The sequence below is a fragment of the Equus asinus genome, chromosome 4 (genome assembly GCF_041296235.1).
Source record: "Equus asinus isolate D_3611 breed Donkey chromosome 4, EquAss-T2T_v2, whole genome shotgun sequence".
NCBI lineage: Eukaryota > Metazoa > Chordata > Mammalia > Perissodactyla > Equidae > Equus > Equus asinus.
The window spans coordinates 62,114,438-62,130,961 of NC_091793.1; the positions used below are offsets into that span (position 1 = coordinate 62,114,438).

A 16,524-nucleotide genomic window follows, 5' to 3' on the forward strand; every position below is an offset into this window, starting at 1 on the left:
AGCACAGAGGGCAGGCAGCCAAGCCAAGAGGCTGGGAGGGCCGATCCCTGCTGATGGCGTCGAGCACCCAGGTACAGCCTCACCTGAAGCTCTCGGCCTTTAGACAGCCTAGTTACAGAAATCGTTCTCTCCTGCTTTGTTCGTTTGCTAGTTCAAGCCCCTTGGGTTTCTGTCACAGGCTATCAAAAGAATCCTGGGGCTGGGTCGGCAGCATAGTGGTTAAGCTCCTGCACTCCTCTTCAGCGGCCCCAGGTTTGCAGGTTTGGGCCCCAGGTGCAGACACTCACATCGCTCATCAGCCCATGCTGTGGCAGGTGTCCTGCCCAGAAAATAGCAGAAAATTGGCACAGATGTTAGCTCAGGGCCAATCTTCCTCACGACAAAAAAGGAAAAGAATAAAGCTTCTGAATGAAGGGGCACCCTGACCTCCTGCCCGTCTCCCACTGAGCGGGTGCTGAGCGGGGGGCCTGGTAATGAACACAGTGAGGGGAATGAAAGGGCCAACGCGAGGGAGACCGGGGCGGGAGGCCGTCACTGTGGACTCAGGAGGCTGGGAAGGCTCCTCCGAGGAGGTGACGTCGGAGCTGAGCCTTGTCTGGGCCATGTTTGTAGCTTCTGGAAACCTGAGGCTTTAACCTCTGGCCCACGTGCGCATATGGGACACGCCTTGTCCCAAGTCCCTTCGGCTCAGCCTCCTGCCTCCCTTGTCGCACCCCCACCCCAGGAAGAGCCCTCCTTCGTGGGCCCACATTCCAAATACAAACCGACCCATCCAGGGGCCATCCACACCCCAAGCACCTCCTCTGCTGGACACTCACACTCAGGGCCACGGGCCCCCTGCCCTTGTCCCCCAGGGCAGGCACCGGACAGGCGGGACCGCCCCCTGCCCCGGAGCCTGTGAGTTATTCAGACCAGCCCGTCTGAGCCTGCTCACCCTGCCTCGCTGTTCCTCCCCGCAGAACCCACAGGACAGACTCCTGCCGGCAGTGCCCTGCTGTTTCGCCTCCTGACCCCCGGGGCTTCCCGGGTGGCCCTGCGTGGCCCTGCGAGCTCCGCCTCGGAGAACTGCAAGTAATCAACTATCTTCTCAATGGCATCGTCTCCAGGTCCGCTGGCCTTACTGAACCGCACACGTTCCCTTGTCACATTCTCTGTGAAACCTGCCCTCCCAGACCCTTTGCAGACGCTTAGCCTGAACAGAGGAAGAGCAAAGGAAGTGTGCGCCCTGTCACAGCATCTTCGACAAGGTGAACCTGGAATAGACACTGGAGTTCCTTTCCCCATCAAACGGGAGGCTCCAGAAGAGTGGAGGGCACATCAGGCGTAACACGGACAAGACCAGAGCCCCGGGACGTCCCGAACGCCTGTCTCCCCAGGCGGCGGGCTCGGGGCCAGGGCTTGACCAAGTCCCAGGCTCTGCCCGCCCACTGAGCCTGGAGTTTGGTGGGTTTTTCGGATTCAGCTTTTAATCTTGTCACTTTAGCAGACAGCCCTCAGTTCCTAACTTATCTTTCCAGCAATAATCCAGTTAGAGCGCTGCTCCCTGAGTCAGGTGACGAGAATCTGCGGACATCAGCAGGGAGAGACAGTTTCAGCCTGGCCTGTTTCACAACAAGGGGTGTCTTTGGGAGAGAGTGGGGGTGCGCAGTGTGGGAGGACAGAACAAGGGGACGCCCTACGCCCTGGGGGGCACCAGCGCCAGATTTGTTTCCTGGGGGCATCGACCTTCACGCATTCGATATCCAGGGCAGCGCCCCGAGAGGGGAGTGGGTTGGAGCTGAGCTTGGCTGTCACCCCACGGAAAGGAGGGCTGAACACTGCAGGCAGCTGTGGCCCGGGGAGTGGCCTGACCCAAGGGAGCCAGCCAGAAAGTCGCCTCCAAGATGGCCATCCTGGTCAGGTCAAGGTCCAGCTGCTGGAACAAAGGCCCACGGCAGAGTGGCGCACAGAGCTGGCCCCTCTCCCGCGCTCAGTCTGGAGGCACACGGTTGGCGCTGGTCTGGCAGGGCTGCCCGGGAGGCTCCTGTCCCCGTTGCCCTGTCATCCCAGAGGAGCCGCCCTCGTCCGTGTGGTCAGGACAGAGCTCCAGCCTCAGAGCTCGTGCTCCCGGCAACAGGACAGAGGGAGATGCAGATAGAAGAGCCTGCTTCTCTCTCCTGGGAAATATCTGGAAGCCGCACAAGTCATTTGCCTTCCCGTCCTGAGGGAGCGCTGGGTTCCATGCCCAGCCCGCTGCAGAGGAGGCTGGGAACTCTGTGTCCTGGGTGGCCACATTCCCAGCTAGGAGTCAGGGGTTCAGTTGCTCTGGGAGGTGGACGATGCCATTGGGAGCCACCCGGACCTGTCTGCCACACCCTTGTTAATGTTTCCTCCCACCACCCCACCACTCCACACCCTGAGTTCCTGTTTTGTGAAAAATGGTCCATCAGACCAGTTGCATTAAGTAATTCATAATTCAGGAGTCAGCTGAAGATCCCGGGCCAGCGGGGGCGTTCATTAGCTGCGCTGGCAAATCCCTGGTGGGGCCCCACACCGACTCACGGTCTCTCCCCGCAGAGCCCACTGTGCACCTGAAGCCAGAAGCATCTTCTCCAGCGGAGGCCGAGCACGTCGCTCCCTGCTCCTGCTCCCCTGCTCCTTAGAAACTGACCCAGGGCCCTTGCTGTGGAACTGAGCTTAGCCTAACGAGGCAGCTCAGAGGCAGCCGCCGGCCAGCCAGCCAGCGCCCAAGCTCACAGAAGAGATGGAGAAAGCCTCATCAGCAGAGCGTTCCGTCATCGCAGCTGACTGCTCTCCAGGCCCGAGCTGGGGGATATCGAAGTTCGGAGACGCAGAGCACAATACACCCAGCGGAAGTGGTCCCAGAAACAAGGGGTGCTGGTCCACGTCCCCCCAAGCCTCGCGCCTGCCTCTGTCTTGTACGTGCCCACCACCGCAGCCTCCTTCTGTCTGGGACGCCTCCTCTGATTGCTGCGGTCAGAGCCTGCAGCCCTCCCCACTAAATGCCACCTCCCTTTAGACTGCCAGCAGGGGGTGAGCGTGTGCTGAGCTGGGCACGTCCTGCCTCTGTCCCCGGCACAGGGGACTGTCCTCCTGTTGGGTCCCCGCCTTCTCTTCCCAGCTGGGCTGTGCTCTTCCAGCGGGATCCATGCCTGATTCCCCTCGGGGAGCCCGTGAGTCTGGCCAAGCGCCCAGCATGTGGGCTTCACCGAGGGGGAGCCTCACAGGCAGGGGATTTGTGGAAAACCGAACCAGTCAGTGTGAGTAAAGCCCAAGGAGGAGGTGGGACTGCAAAGGGCTGCAGGGGACAGGTCACAGAGGGTCCCGAAAGCCCACTGAGGCAGTGGGACTGGCCCTGAAGGGAAGGGGGGCCCTGGACAGATGCCAGGAGAGCCGTGCCAGACGACCACACGCTGGGCTGTTTGGCATAAAGAAAACCACAGCGGGGGACCCGAACGGGGAGCAACAAGCCTCCCAGCATGTCCGCAGCCCTCCTCTTCCTGGCCCTGGCCCTGCACTCCGTGGGCGCAGGGAAATCTCTGCCCACTCTCGTGCTGGGACCGTCCCGAGCCGTCTCGTGAGCACGCGGAAAGACTGCACACAGTGCCACCGGCCTGGCGAGCAGCAGCCAGCGGCCTCCTGGCCATCCTCAGGCTTCTGAGGAGCCCCTGCGGAAGCTCCCTGATGGTTGACCCTCCCTCTGGAGCCCCAGGATGTCTGGCTTCCTGTCACCTCCCCTGGAACCTGCAGCTGTCCGAACAGCCCACACCTCGTCAGTGCTCTTAGGGGCCTGCTCCGCATCACCGTCATCAAAAGGAGAAATCGTCCCAGTGCCCAGGGCCAAGTCCTGCGATACAGTCGGAAGACCCATCTGCACGTGGAAGTGACCTGAGGCCGCTTGGGGGCCCACACCCTGCCACCCCGATCCCCCAAGGGTGGCTCACGGACTCGGTTACCCTATCTGGACCTCTCGCTTGTAGTCATAAAAGCCACAGGCTCGAAGTTTCCCGTGCTGCTTCTGGAAACATCAGGTAGTGTTAGCCACGGTCGCTGCCTTTCTGCCCTCCACTGTGGCTCCCAGCCTTGTCCCTTCAGACCCGCATTAGTTGCTAGGAGCGTTACCCCAAGAATCCTGAGTCACTTCTCCACCTAGTTGTTCTGATCACCTCCTCGTGCTACATCCCTACACGCGTCTCAACCTGGAGCCCACCCAGCCCCCGCTCTGTGTAAGGAGGGTGCAAAACGGAGCATCTGTGACACAGCTTTCTGCAGCAGCAAGTTTATTACAAGACTTGGAAAACCGAGGACTTTCCGAGACCCGACCGTCAGCCCCTCAACGTGGAAGAAGAGACGGAGAGGACGGGGAGGGAAGCTGTGCTCCGGGAAAAGCAGTCCAGGCTCTGAGGTTCCACCCCGGTGGGGCCAAGGGGCAGAGCTGCAGCGAGGGTGGCCTCTCCTCGTGTCCCCCAGGTGCCTCCAGGCCGTCCTCTAGGTTCCCCGAGTGTTTGGCCGCGATGCTTTGGAGGCTCCCAGAGGGGCCAGGTCCCTTCCGAGTTGAGTCTCTGCAGAGAGCGCCGCCGCGGTTGGCACAGCTCCCCTGGCCGCTGGAGCGAGGCCTCCCACCCGCATCTTTGCACACACGCGTGTCCTTCTTGCACGGCCCCCACTCACAGCAGAAGGCGTCTCCCTCTGGCCGAAGCCCCACGCCCGGGGGCCGGCTCCGGATTCTGCGACTTGCTCGCTGTGCGCGGACAATGCAGGGGGCAGCTCGACCCTTGGGCTGGGACCGGACCTGCTGGGACCTCACCGGGGCCACACCCTGTTCCTCTTGCCAGATCCGATCCTGATTGGCAGGCAGCAGCACAGACCTCGGAGTGCCTTGAACAGCCTCCTGGCAGCGCCCCCTCGGCCCTGGCTGCGGCCAGAGGGCGAGGCCGGGGTCACCTCATGGGGCTGCGCCGCCTGCCGGGAGTCTCCTTGGCAGCTTCCCTCCTGGGCCCCACGTGTGGTGCGGGCACTGTGGGAGGAGGGGACGGCCCCGGGGTCCCATGGGGGGGCCGGGCTGGGGGCAGCGGGGCATGAGTCCAGGCTGGGCAAAGCACCGCCAGGCTCTGCGGCCTCCGGCCCTGACTGCGGCTTCTCGCTGGGCCGCTGACGGCCAGCCTCCCGGAGCCAGGTAGGCAGAACTGGCTCACTGCCAGCGCGCCGGCCGCGGGGCTCCAAGGCCCTCCGCCACGCCGTGCAGTGTTGCAAAGCACGGCAGCTGTGGGCCTTGTTGGAGGGGAGGGAGGTCGGGGGTCTGGCGTGACCACCCCCCTGCGGCTGCTGGGCCTTCAGCATCTCGTCGGTCCCCCAGGCGGCCCTCGTGTCAGCAGGCGGCTCCCTGTAAGGCCTCAGCCTCGGCTGGCCCCAGTTGACCCACGGGTCCCCCATCACCTCCTCCAAAGTCTTCCTCTTCCCAGGGTCGAGGGTCAGCAGGCCTCTGAGCAGCTGGGCGCACTGGCACGACACCAGCCTGGGCGGCGAGTAAGACCCCCTGAGCGTGCTGCGCTGGATGGCGTCGAAGTCCTCCCCCCAGAACGGCAGGGACCCGGCAAGCATGGCGTGGAGCAGCACGCCGAGGCTCCAGACGTCGGCCGGGGGGCCGGCGTAGGGCTGCAGCCGCATGACCTCCGGGGCCATGTAGCCGGGGGTGCCGCAGAACATGCTCAGCGGCCCGCCAGGGTCCAGGCTGCAGAAGCCGAAGTCGGCCAGCTTCGCGCTCCCCGCCGGGTCCAGGAGCACGTTCTCTGGCTTCAGGTCCCGGTGTATGACGCCCCGGCGGTGGCAGTACTGGAGAGCAGAGACGAGCTGCCGGAACCAGCCTCGCGCCTCCTCCTCAGTCAGGGGGCCGTGCTTCATCAGGTGGTCCAGCAGGTTGCCTCCGCGCACATATTCACTTATTATAAATAGTGTCTCCTCGCTTTCGATCACCTCCACCAGCCTCAAAATATGGGGGTGACGTAATCGCGCCAGACCCTGCGTTTCGCACAGAAGTCTCTTGGCAGTGGCGGCGCTCTGCTCCTTCTTCTGTATGATCTTGACGGCCACCTCCGTCCCGCTGGGGACGTGCAGGGCCAGCTTCACAATGCCGAAGGAGCCCTCCCCAAGGGTCCTTCGCAGCTGGTAATCCCGCGGACAGGGCTGCCTGCCAGCAGAGGTGGCCGCCAGGCCAGGAAGCATGCTGGCTCCTGTCTACGCTAACTGGTAACACTAACTAACGACACTGACTACGCTTACTATGTGAACAAACAAAACGATAGTAGGCTAGCTAATATGGGCTAACTAAAGTAACGAGGCCAGCTATGCTTCCTAACTACGCTAATAAATAACACGAACGCTACCAAAGATACTAACTACTGACTATGCCAACACTACTAACTATACTAGCTATGCTAACTACGCTAACTATGCTAACAATACTAGCTAAAAAATTTAAAGAAAACGCGAGGAAGAACAAAAACAAGGAAAAATTAAAAATGAGAAAATAACAAGGAAAAACTGAAATATAAAAAATATAAATATAATAAAAATATAATGTAAAAATATAATATAAAAATAAATCAATAATAAAAAAATTAAAAATTTAAAAGGGGGAAAAATAAGAAGGAGAACAAAACCCAAAAAAATAAAAAAAGGAAAACAAAGAAAAGTAACAAAACAAAAAGAAAAGAACAAAAAAGCAGCAAACTGAAAAAAAATGAACAAAATCAGGGGGCAAAAAAAAAAAACGGAGAAAACAAACTAACTGTGGCAGATTCCTCAGGTCACCAGAGCAGCTTCCTGGGTAAGTACCAAAGCCCTAGGCCGGGCAGAGGCTTATACAGGCTTTTGGGAAATTCCATCACAGGGGCTCCTTATGAGGTCAGAGCAGGAAAGGGACCAGGCATGGCTGGGGCTAAACTACAGCGGTTGGCTCACTTTTTGCTCTCAAGACCCCTTTACTCTGAAAAACAGGGACCCCAAAGAGAGTTTCATTAATGTGGGAGATTAGAGAGTGATATTTACTTTATTCAAATTAAAATCTGTAGGATTTTTCAGTGGCCTTTGCATCTATAATTCAAAAATCTCTAATAACTCTTGGCTGTTAAGACCTCAAAATATCTACACTTAAAACGCACAACTCCTGGGGCTGGCCCCGTGGCCGAGCGGTTAAGTGTGCGCGCTCCGCTGCAGGCGGCCCAGTGTTTCGTTGCTTCCAATCCTGGGCGCGGACATGGCACTGCTCATCAAACCACGCTGAGGCAGCGTCCCACATGCCACGACTAGAAGGACCCACAACGAAGAATATACAACTATGTACCAGGGGGCTTTGGGGAGAAAAAGGAAAACATAAAAAATCTTTAAAAAAAAAATACACAACTCCTTTTCCTTAAACTCTGATTAGTTTCAAAATGATCGTACCCCTGAAGGGCTGTTATAGTCCTATAGGAAAACGTTCTGTTGCATGAGACCTGAGAAGGGGCATCATTAACGTTCACACAGCTGAGGGGAAGAGAGCTTTCCTCCTACTTCCCCAGGGAGACCACGAGCAGATTCCTCACCAGAAACCCTGGAGGCCAGAGGGCAAGGGCTGATGTACTCAAAGTGCAGAAGGAAAAGAAGCCGACCAGGAACCTATATCTGGAGAGCAGTCCTTCCAAAATGAGGGAGGAACCAAGACGTTCCCAGAAAAGCACGGCTCAGAGAGCGCTGTCCACCAGACCCACCTCCGAGGAAGGGAGTCCTTCAGGCTGGAAGGAGAGGACGCGGACGGGCACTCGACGCCTCGGGCAGAAATGAAGGTCTCTGCTCAAGTAAGTAGGAGACGACTACAAAAGCTGGAACTATTCTAACTTTGGCTTGTACCTCCTCTTCTTGTTTTCTGCATTAAGAGACTAAAGGATTAAAACCCCAATTCTTAGTCTGTGTTGTTGGACACACAACGCCATTGATGGAATTCTGTGACATTAAGAACTGAAACAGGCAGCGTGAGAGCTCTATAGGGTCCCAGTTTCTCTATGTTACTGAAGTGACGCTGGCATCAATTGACATTTGAGTGTTATGACTTTAGGATGTTAAGTGTAATTCCACGGTAACCACAAAGAAAAGAGCTATCGAATATACACAAAGCAAAATGAGAAGGGAGTTAAATTGCCTTTTCAGTAATTGTACAGACGAGCTGCACGGCCCCGTCTACCACAACTGGGTCTATGTTCATGAGGTGACCTTTTAAAGCCACTAAAGGTGAGGGCTGGCTGCCAGGGGAACCCACCTCCATCCGACAGTCGGAACTTTCATTCCCACCCCCTGATTTCCTGGGAGGGGAGGGGGGCGGCGGTCGAATCCATCACCAACGGCCAATGAGCTAATCAATCCTGCTTCTCTAAGGAAGCCTCCATAAAGACCTCCAACCCCAAAGGGGTTCAGAGCGCTTCCAGGGGGGGAGCTAGCACGCTTCCGCGGGCCACCTGCCGGGCCCCGAACTGCACGAGGACAGAAGCTCCTTCGTCAGGGACCTCGCCGTGTGTATCTTCATCTGCCTGTTGATTCGCACCTTGAAATCTTATGTGAGAAACCAGTAATCTAGTGAGTAAACTGGTTTCCTGATTCCTGTGAGCCACTCTAGCAAATTAATCGAGCCCACAGTGGGGCTCGTGCTAACCTCTGATTTATATCCTGCTGGTCAGTAGCACAGGTGACAACCTGGGCTGGCGACTGGCGTCTGAAGTGGAGGCAGCCTGGTGGGACCGAGCCCTCGACCCGTGGAACGTGATGCTGGCCCCGCGGAGAGGGTCAGAATCGAGGCGAAGTGTCAGGGAATTGTCAGGGGTCAGGGAACGGCTTGGTGGGGTGGGAACACTTCCCTCTACACACATCAGAAGTGGGTACCAGAATCTTCCCCAGGTGAGCTCACAGTGTGAAAGCTCGCCCTGCGCACACTTAGGGCACAAGCGCTTTTCAGTGTGTGTGCCAGTCCATAGAAAAATTGAGAGAAATAAGATGAAAGGGGGAGGGAGGAGGGCAGGAGAGATGACACGAGTGGCTCAGAGCTGATAATGTAGAAGCTGGGCACGTGGGGAGGGTGGCCATTATACCATTTTGCCTACTTTTGTGTATATCTGAAGTTTTCCCCAAGAAAAAGTTGAGAAAGGAAAACACAAGAGTGAGTGGATTCGGAGCCTGCGCTCCTGGACTCCTGCTGAGTGGGCTGTGGGGAGCAGACACGTGAAGCAGCGTGGCTTCTGGGAGGTGGGCTCGGCGAGGACGGACAGACGGCATCCTCCTCTCACAGCCGCATGGCAGAGCTGGAGTGCGATCAGATCCGTGGTCATGATCACGGCACCCCTTCTCTGGCTGAGAGCCCCATAGAGCCTCTGATCAAGGCCAGGGACCCCCCCCCCCAGAGAAAGGCACACACTCGGCTGCAACTCCAGCTGTGGAGAGCCCCGTGCCCTGGCCAAAGAGGGATGTGCCACGTTTGAGACGGCTGGCCCCGATTCTCCCAGCTTTGGCGTGCTCCAGCCCCATCTTGTTTGGGGTGGTGCTGGCTTGGGGGAAGAGCAGGGCAATATGCGCTTCAAGGACAAGAAGCTATGTAGCCCAGGAGGTGATGCCAACATAAGAGGCGGGCGTTTCCCATCGCACACGGCCCAGAGCAGACGAGGCCTGTGTGGTCAACAGGGGCAGGCACGGGGGGGGGGTGGGGGTGCCGGGTCAAGGGCTCACACTGCAGTTAGGAGGGTGAGTCAGCCCGGGGACGTAATGTGAGCACGACGACTACGGTTAACTTTGCGTCTCACATGCTGGAAATTCGCTACGAACACACTGCAGGTGCTTCTACCACGCCAGAAAAGACAATGCCGTGAGGAGAGGCACAGGTTAATTAGCTGTATTGTAGCAACCATTTCACTATGCATCTGTGAACCAAAGCGTGCCGTGCACCTTAAATAGATGGCATTTTTATTCAAAAAACACCAAGACGAGGTCTGTGGTGTGAATGGCCAGGAGCTGTACCTCGACACTGTGACTTTTCTGATGGCAGGAAGGACACTCCTGCCGGGTTCAGGCCCAACCTCTCTCTCAGAAACACTCTCACTCTTAGAAACAACCAGGACGCCGAGAGGAAGCCCATGTAGCCACACGCAGGAGGACCAAGGCCCCAGGCCGCCAGCCGCACCAGCTCCCAGCTGTCAGCCAGCACCAACTTGCCGGCATTGGGAGCAAGGCCTCAGCTGATGTCACACAGGGCGGAGAGGAGCTGTCCCCCAGGCCCGGGCCCAAACTGTGAAATCCTCAGTCAATAAATGATGATTCCGTTTTAAACCGCTAACATTGGGGCTGGTTGGTTACACAACGACAGAGGACCGCAGCAGCCCCCACCCCTTGCTCCGTGCATGCTCCAGTTCTGCAGATGCCCCTCACACCCTGGTACAGACCAAATGTTTGTGTCCCCCAGCTTCCTATGTTGACGCCCTGGGCCCCAGGTGGCTGTGTCTGGAGACGGGGCCTGTGAGGAGGCGCCGAAGGCTAACTGAGGCCATGAGGGTGGGGCCCTAACTCGGTAGGACCAGTGCTCTGACAAGAGGAAGGGACACGAGAGCTGTCTCTCCACCACGTGAGGACGTGGGGAGAAGGCACCCGCCAGGAGGAGGGGTCCCCCAGAACCCCGCCCTGCCAGATGCTGCTCTGGGGCTTGCAGCCTCCAGCACCGTGGGAAAATGAACTTCTGTGGTTCACGTGGCCCCGTCTCTGGCCCTCTGTTGTGTCGGCCGAGCTGAGAGAGGCCCCCAGCCTCAAAGCCCCTGCCCACTCCTCCTCCCGCCAGGTTGTTCCGCGTAGCTAATGCCGGCCATCGTCCCTCTCAGCAGACGCGTCTCCATGCAGGGGCACCGCTGACCGGCCTCCACACCCTTGGCCAGGCCTCCCCGTCCATCCCTGTCTGAGCAGCCGGCCCCTCCCCACCCCACAGGCAGGTCTGCAGCTGATCCTCCTGGAGGACGCTGCCCCTCCCTGAGCTCAGCACGGGACCTGCACACACGCGCTCCCTTTCAGAGAAGGCAGCGGCCTGCCCAGGAAGGGCAGAGCACCTTTGGACCCAGAAGTTCTGCTCCCAGGTATAGACGCCAGTGAAGCGTGGGACTCGGCCCTGAGCTGGAATGGGCCCACGTGTCTCTATGGGACAGTGCGTGCATGCGGCCCACACACACAAGGGACGCTAAACAGTCGCGGGAACACATGCACCCTGGGCACCCCCAGCAGCCAAGTGAGTCGCCCAGGGAGCCAGTCCCCAAACAGGGCGCGCATCACGGTCCACGTGAATGAGGAAAAACGGGCAAAACGCCACGCCTCAGCTGAGGGTGCCGCCCGGGGAGCGAGACTGTGAGGCCGAGCAGGGACACGGCTGTCACAGAAGTCAAGCACCAGTCGCCCCAGGGAGAGGGGCTGTTGTCAGGAGGAACACGAGTGCTTCTGGGCGGCTGGAAAGGTCCTGTTTCCTGACGTGGGAGGTGAATACAGACGTCTATACCAGCCGAATCTTTAAACTGTATGCACACGCGTACGCATATGCATGCGTAGATGTTGTGTGTGTCTTCTGTGTGTATGTCACAATTTGAAAATGGAAATATGAGCAATGGTCCACCACAGTGATGGATTATTATTTTAAGAAGGGGGAGAGAGTCCCCGCTTTGCTCCTTGCACGTCTAGGCCGGTTGTCGCAGGGGAACCGCCGGCCACCCCCGGCAGCACCCAAGCCCCCACACTCTCTCCGGCAGCAAATGAGACCCAAAGCAGGGAGTTCCCAGCAATGTGTGTCCCAGCGGCCTGAATGGAAGCCCCTTGTTCTAGAAGGACACTGGACTCCCGTCCAGCAATTCCAGGTGGGCATCGGCGCCCAGCACACCACCCCCTGTGCTGGCAGATGACAGAAGACCGGAATGGCAGGCAGAAACTCGTGCTGTCTCCATAGCCCAGGGGCCAGGGACAAGGTGCAGACAGCTCTCTGTCACCTGGACGGCTCTCCAAGGCCACTCTCAGGGAGCCTGAAGGAAAGCAAGCCCCGGACAGGGAGGAAGGGTGAGCCGGGAACAGCGGGAGAGGGTGCTTGTCGTCGTTTTGTTTTCCATTCCACCCCAGCCGCGGGGGGAGGAAAGCAGGCGGGGCGTGTGTGGGTGTGGGTGTGCGTGTGTGTGTGTGCACCTCGATCTCCATCTTCATCTCTCCCCGGGGAAGCCAGCTCCCGGCCTGTGAGCGGCCCTGTGGAGAGGCCCACGTGGGGAGGACCCGACGCCTCCTGCCCCCAGCCGCATACGGGAGCTGAGAGGGAGACTCCCCGCCTGGGACAACGCGGCCCCTGCCGACATCCTGACCGACCCCTCGACAGCCGTGAGTCAGAGCCGTCCAGCCCTGCTGCCCCTGGGCTCCTGGCCCACACAGCCCAGGCGATAAACATCAGCTGCTGTCGTTCATCCCCCAGCAGGAGACAGACCCCTCCTCAGAGCCTGTCTACTGTCCCCTGCATGGCAGCCCTCATTCAGGGCCCCTGGAGCCGTCTTGCTTATGGCTGCTTACCGTCTCTGCCTTCCTCGTTAGAGGGAAGCCCCCGCAAGGACAGGGGATTTGTAGGTTCACAGTAGGGTCCCCAGTGCCACGACAGCACAGAGGTTGCTTGACAAATGGCCGAGGTGCGGCAATGCAGCAAACCAGGAGCCCCATTGCTCTGACGTCCCGTGTCTGAGAGGCGGGAACACGCCAGGGAACAAGCACAGGCCCTGAGTCAGGCCTCCCGGGTCCCAGCCCCAACCCCGGCCCCAAGGGACCTCAGAGTCACCCAACCTGGAGGAGCCTCGGTTTCCACATCTGTGCACTGGGGATGATAGTAACAGTTAGCCCACAGGACGCTGTAAGGAGACGAGACGCCCCCCTGGCACAGAGCAGCTGATCAATCAAGCTGCCTCTCTCACCCTGTCTGAAGGTGTCACATGAGAATGTGAGCTCCCTGCCGCTAGGCGGCAAGCCACTGCTCAGGGGCAGACCTGCAGTGAAGGAGGGCAGCTGACATCTGTAGTAGAGGATGCGTCCCCATGCGCCAGAGCCAGCATCCTCGTGCGCCGAGCAGAGCAGGCTCCAGGGGACAGTTGGCTCTGTGAACCCAGGACAAAGCTGGCCCCAACCTCACACACTAACAGCGACCCACGGCAGAGTCCCGTTTACGCCAAGGGTGGCACATTCAGAGGATGCCCTTGAATCCCATGGAGATTCATCACCAGTCGCAGGGCCGATGGAGCACTGAATGACATGGGGAGAAGAGGCAGAGACGGCCGGGTGGAACCCTGGGGTGGATGACACCTGTGTGCACACGTGGTCCTGGCCTCAGCATGGGGGGCGCATCGGGCAGCTGAGAGCGTCCTGGAGCCCTCTGGGTTCCTGCCCACAAGGATGAGAACCAGGAACGGGACAACCTTCCAAACTGGAGTGAGCAGGTGTGAGGTCACAGAAGCAGCCTCACACCTGTTGACTCACGGCCCAGGGACTGTCCCCAGCAGGACACCCAGAGCCGGGACGAGGCTTTCCACGTGCGCATGCTTAGGCCACGGAGGCCTCAGCTTGTGCGGCGCCAGACGCAGACCTGGAGAGGAGGACTCTGGAGCAGGAGTTTATCTGGGTGGTGGAGGCAGGGGGGTTGGGAAGTGAGAGAGGGAAGAGGCGGGGGCTAATAATGGCTCCTATGGGCTGCCCAGCACTGTGGGGCCCCACTCTGGACACCCACCACCGTGGGCAACAGGAGCTCGGCCCACCAGGGAGCCCTGGCAGCCGGGGCAGAGCAGGCCGCTCAGGGCTCTCCCACTCGAGGGGTGAGGCAGCTGGGGTACCGGCTGAAGGTGCTCCTGGGGACAGCAGATTTCCACATTTGAGCCTGTCACCCAGGGGGCCAAGGAGTCTCCAGCGGTAAGGAAAGTCCCAGCCAGACAGAGCTGGCAGCTGGAAGCCAGGACAGTATGCACTGTGGAAGCTAGGGTGAGGCGCTCTGAGAGCCAGTGCTCCCGGGACCAAGAGAGAGCCACTCGCTCTCCTCCTTGTAACACAGTGGATAACTGAGCCTTCCCATGGCCTCTGGAAGGTCAAGGGTGCAAGTGATCATTTCTGTCACTCTTATTTCACACCTCTGGTGGACCCTGCAGGCTGACTCATTCCACCAGTGTGCCAGCCCCTCCTTCTGTGCTTGGCCGCATGGGAGTCTCCGGAAAAACTGCCATCGACATCTCCGTGACTCCCTTGCAGCCAGGGATCTGCCAGTGGCCTCAGCTCCTCTGGACAGATGCCTGCCCGAGATTTAAAAGGTGGAAGTGAGCCGCCCAAGGTGGTGGAGGATGGGGCTCCTGGCTGGCAGGGAACAGGGGCCTGGTTGTCCCACAGCAGCACGCTCCAGGGTCTGGGCCTGAGCATCACAGGCGGTGGGCTTTCCATGGCAACAGTCTGGGGCGGGGAGATTGATTGTCCAGGTCATTGCTAGTGTTGTCCCTGGCCATGGGGCATCCAAGCTTGGTCCCCTGCTGGTCCTGGCTTCTCAGTCCTAGCACCCATGGACAGATTCTCCTCAGCTCAAACCAGAAAGAGTGTTCTGTCGTCTCCAACTAATCAGTGAGACTGGCCCACATTCAGATTTTGAAATCACCTCTATTGTTTGTCTTGTGTGAAAAAAATACAGGAACGCTTAAGAAAAACAAGTAAAAATCGCACGTAATCCCACCGCCCGGAGGTCATCACTGTGATATTTTTGCATGTTTCCTCCCGGACTTTGGGTTCTGTCCATTTTTTTATACAGTCAAAATGACGGTTTCTAGCACTCTGTGTGAGCTTTGCTCACTTGACACGGATTGTCAAAGTGGCCCAATCGCCTCGTCCACGAGGCCTGCAGCAGCTTCTAGACCAAGGCAGTTTCCTCTCCACCCACTCTTACTGTTTTTTAAACCACATTCTTGAGGTGTAATTGACAAACAGAAGCTGTATATATTTAACACATACAATGTGATGACTTTGGAGACGAGCATACATCGGTGAAACCAGCACCACCATCTGTGCCATAGACACATCCGTCACCTCCAAAAGTTCCCTCCACTTGTTAGTCATTGTTTTGTGAGTGTGTGTGTGATAAGAATACCTAACATGAGACGGGCCCTCTGAGCAGAGTCGTAAGTACACAGCCCAGCACTATGACCCAGAGGCACAGTGCTGCACAGTAGGGGTCTGGAATGCACTCACCTTGAGACGCGGAGGCTCCGTGCCCTTCGACTGAGACCTCTCCGCTTGCCCTTTCCTCAGCCTCCGGCACCCACCGTCTGCTCTATTCTTTGTGCGTTTGACTATTTGATCCCTCGTGGAAGTGGTTTTCTGGTATCTGCCCTTCCACGTCTGACTTGTTTCATCGAGCATAACGTCCCCCAGATTCACCCAAGTTGTGACGAATGTCAGGCTTCCCCTCTTTTTCAAGGCCGAATAACATTCCATTGTGTGTGTAAGCCCCATTCTCTTCATCCACTCATCACTTGATACACATTCAGCTTGCTTCCATGCCTTGGCTCTCGTGATAACGCTGCCGTGAACATGGGAGTGTAGACGTCTCTTTGAGATCCTGATTTCAATTCCATTGGGTGCGTACCCACAGTGGGATTGCTGGATCCTTTGGTAGCTCTACTTTTATCTTTTTGTATGGCCCTGGTGTCACGGCAAGGCTGGCCTCACAAATGAGCTCACAGTCTTCCTTCTTCAACGTTTTTGAAGAGTTTAAGAAGGATTGGTGTCAGTTCCTCTATAAATGTTTGGTAGAATTCCCTTGTGAAGACACCTGGTCGTGGGCACACATTGCATGTTATTGATGTCACAATTCACATCTTTTCTATGGTGTTTCCATTAAAAGATCTTTGTAGTTATAGTTATTCTTAATATTTTTGTCTTTTAACTTTTAGACCAGGGTTAAAAGCATTTCATGCGCCACCATTACAGTATTACTTTGTTTCGTACTTGTCTATATATTACCTTTACCAATAAGATTTATACTTTCATAAGCTTTTGCGTTGTGTGTAGTCTTCTTTCCTTTCAATTGGAAGTACTTCTCTTAGGCAGGTCTAGGGGTAACAAAGCCCCTCAGTTTTTGCTTTTCTGGAAAAGCCTTTCTCTCTCCTTCGTTTGTAAAGGACAGTGTTGCCAAGGACCGCATCCTCGGTTGGTGGGTATTTTTTCCTTTAGCACCTTAAACATATCATCTTACTCTCTCCTGACTTTCAAGGTTTCTCTCGAAAACTATGCTGATCATCTCCTGGGGTCCCTTGGATGTGATGAGTCACTCTTCTCTTGCTGTTTTCAAAAGGCTTTGTTTGTCTTTGACTTTGGACAATTTAAGGAACGTGTCTCGGTGTGGACCCTGTTTGTGTTTAACGTATTTGGGGTCTTTTGGGCTTCATGAACCTGAATGTCCATTTCTCTCCCCAGATTTGTAAAGTTTTC

At 57.4% G+C, this 16,524-nt stretch overlaps 1 protein-coding gene across 1 annotated transcript; it reads right to left on the reverse strand.

The window, feature by feature from the left end:
• Nucleotides 1–4,803: 4,803 nt before the first annotated feature.
• Nucleotides 4,804–6,222, reverse strand: LOC139045006 (serine/threonine-protein kinase MARK2-like). Its single transcript, XM_070506606.1, has one exon. The coding sequence runs from the start codon at nucleotides 6,220–6,222 to the stop codon at nucleotides 4,804–4,806; it is 1,419 nt and encodes a 472-aa protein (XP_070362707.1).
• Between the last annotated feature and the right edge of the window lie 10,302 nt (nucleotides 6,223–16,524).

Bases quoted from the DNA above. Each gene is read 5' to 3' on its own strand.
- LOC139045006 (XM_070506606.1), bottom strand. From the start codon at position 6,222: ATGCTTCCTGGCCTGGCGGCCACCTCTGCTGGCAGGCAGCCCTGTCCG.